The sequence below is a fragment of the Scardinius erythrophthalmus genome (genome assembly GCF_964197995.2).
Source record: "Scardinius erythrophthalmus genome assembly, contig: HAP1_SCAFFOLD_219, whole genome shotgun sequence".
Lineage (NCBI taxonomy): Eukaryota > Metazoa > Chordata > Actinopteri > Cypriniformes > Leuciscidae > Scardinius > Scardinius erythrophthalmus.
Window position 1 is genome coordinate 57,063 of NW_028296392.1, and position 2,567 is coordinate 59,629.

At 44.0% G+C, this 2,567-nt stretch overlaps 1 protein-coding gene across 1 annotated transcript; it reads right to left on the reverse strand.

The window, feature by feature from the left end:
- On the reverse strand, positions 1 to 2,567 carry selenok (selenoprotein K). The gene is made up of 5 exons (XM_081394791.1): positions 2,490 to 2,567; positions 1,812 to 1,902; positions 1,493 to 1,570; positions 1,206 to 1,301; positions 1 to 503 (listed from the first exon to the last, which is right to left on the reverse strand). The coding sequence occupies exons 1-4, from the start codon at positions 2,506 to 2,508 to the stop codon at positions 1,211 to 1,213; spliced, it is 279 nt and encodes a 92-aa protein (XP_081250917.1). The 5' UTR covers positions 2,509 to 2,567; the 3' UTR covers positions 1 to 503; positions 1,206 to 1,210.

The following is a 2,567-nucleotide window of genomic DNA, read 5'->3' on the forward strand; positions in this document are numbered from 1 at the left end:
TCCTCACATAACTTATCTTTATTGATGCAAATCGTACATACAATTTCTGCCACTACATACATTTTGTAAGACATTACTTAAAAAACTGTGTGCGAGAGTCAGTGTGTGTGTGTATGTGAGAGTCAGTTTGTGTGTGTGTTTGAGTCAGTTTGTGTGTGTGTGTTTGAGTCAGTGTGTGTTTGAGGCAGTGTGTGTGTGTGTGTGTTTGAGTCAGTGTGTGTGAGAGTCAGTGTGTGTGTGTGTGTGTGTGTGTGTGTGTGTGTGTGTGTGTGTGTGTGTGTGAGAGTGTCAGTGTATGTGTGAGTGTGAGTGTGTGTGTGTGTGTGTGTGTGGCCGCCATCATCAGCCGCTCCGGCCCCTCGGTGAGGTATTCCCGGAGTGACGTCATGAGTCTGCGTTTGCAGCGTCAGCCGAGGGAAGAGGAGTGTGTGACGAACATCAGCTTTACAGGAGCATCAGTGTGTCACGGTCCTCAGCGCCTGCAACAGCGTGCAGGCGTTTACCTACACACACACACACACACACACACAAACACACACAGATCTTCAGTCATTATTCAGCATTAACACGGTCAAACTAAGAAACATAAAGATACAATCATTTGTCAGAAGACTCTTATCCAGCTTTTAATGTTGTTTATGTGTCTATGTGGTGTTTTTAATCTGCTTTAAGACAAACCATGTGTAAATTCATAAGTCGACAGCATTGCTGAGTATTTCCTCCTTAAAACCAATCAGATCAACGTGTGATCGTCAACCAGTGGATCTCTGAGCTGAGCGAGTGAGTGGAGGCGGGGATCATTTGCATATTCATAGCGGCGCGCATACTAAATGAGGCGAGGGTGTCGAGTTACATTCAAAATTTTTAAAGGCATGAAGGAACATTATGTAATTTTGGTGATCAAAGATGAGTTTTAAGGGATAATATGATGGACTACAGGGGGACTTTAAAGATTTTGTAGTCATATTGTGTAGTTGTGCTTTGAATCGATTGTTTATTAGTGATAATAATGCAATGAAACATGACAATGTATGTGTCCAGCCTGTCATACAAAAAAAATTATGAGCATGAAAAAACGAGAGAGAACCAATAAAATATGAATAACTAGTCTGATAGTGAACGTTTTTTTTTCTATGCATTTTTGGAGATTAAAGTTGAAAGATTACGAGAATAAAGTCGATAAAGTGTGTGTGTCTCTTACGTACCGTCCTCATCCGCCTCCGCCCATGGGTGGAGGAGTGGGACCGGCGCCGTGGTTTATTCTGCCCATCCGTCTGCGGCCCCCCGGGAACCCAGGAGGACTGTGGGAACACACAGGGTAAAGACAGAGAACAGGACACGACACACACACCCTCTAACATCGCTGAAGCTACACACACACACACACACACGCACACACACTAACATCGCTGAAGCTACACACACACACGCACGCACCCTCTTAACATCGCTGAAGCTACACACACACACACACACACACACACACACGTACCCTCTGCCGTCGCTGAAGCGTGATGATGAGCCGGCGTGTCCATCTTTAGACAGATCTGGCTGAATCAGAGTCTGGAAGCTGAGGAGACATTACACAGGTCAAACATCACAGGTAAACTCCCTAGCAACCACCCAGAATACCTTAGCAACCACCCCGAGTACTATAGCAACCGCATGGTTCGCTCTGGTCCGGCTTTCCCAAGCCAACGATGTGTTTATGAATTTAGTTGCTTAATGTTGAGCTTCTTGGAAAAGTTCCTTCTGCAAACATGAGCTTTAAAAACTGTGATGAAACTCATAAATAATAAAAAAAACCTTACAACAAGCCGATGAACTCGACCGCGGTCCAGAAGAGATCGCTGAGGAACGACAGCCTCCAGGGCGAGCGGCTCCGGCTGTCCAGAACCTGCCCTGAAACACGGGCAATATCACAACATAGATCATATATCATAAATCATATCAAATATATGACGACAATCGTGAATCCTATGGCGAACGCGCTGTTATGAATATTTAACACGTGACGTTGGAAGGTCAGCAAGCCAATGAACAGGATGATGCATGAATATTCAAACTGACGGGCCAATAAGATACACGATTACAAATGCGTCAGTTTCGTTCTAATTAATATTCAGGAGATGTGTGTTTACCATATCGTTCGTAACATTCCTACCCGGATATCATCTGTAACATTAACAGAACCATATGTTGGCCAGAGCGGGTCGTGTGTGTCGGCAGTTTACACTTGTTACACACACACACACACACACACACACACACACACACACACACACACACACACACACACACACACACACCAAACATCTCAGAGTGACAAGAAAACCAGCAATAATGGATGTTTTCACAAACACAATGACGCTAAATTACATATTTAGCCACGTATGGCAGTTTGCTATATATGATAAGAGTGGTACATGTTTGCGCTACAAAACAACATTATTTTTCTAAAAGAAACAAGGTTTGTTTTTAGCACTTACCATTTGATACATAAACCATCGTCGCTGCTGTTTAACCGGATACTGTGGCGCACTTCCGGTTCTGCGCACTGAGTCAAT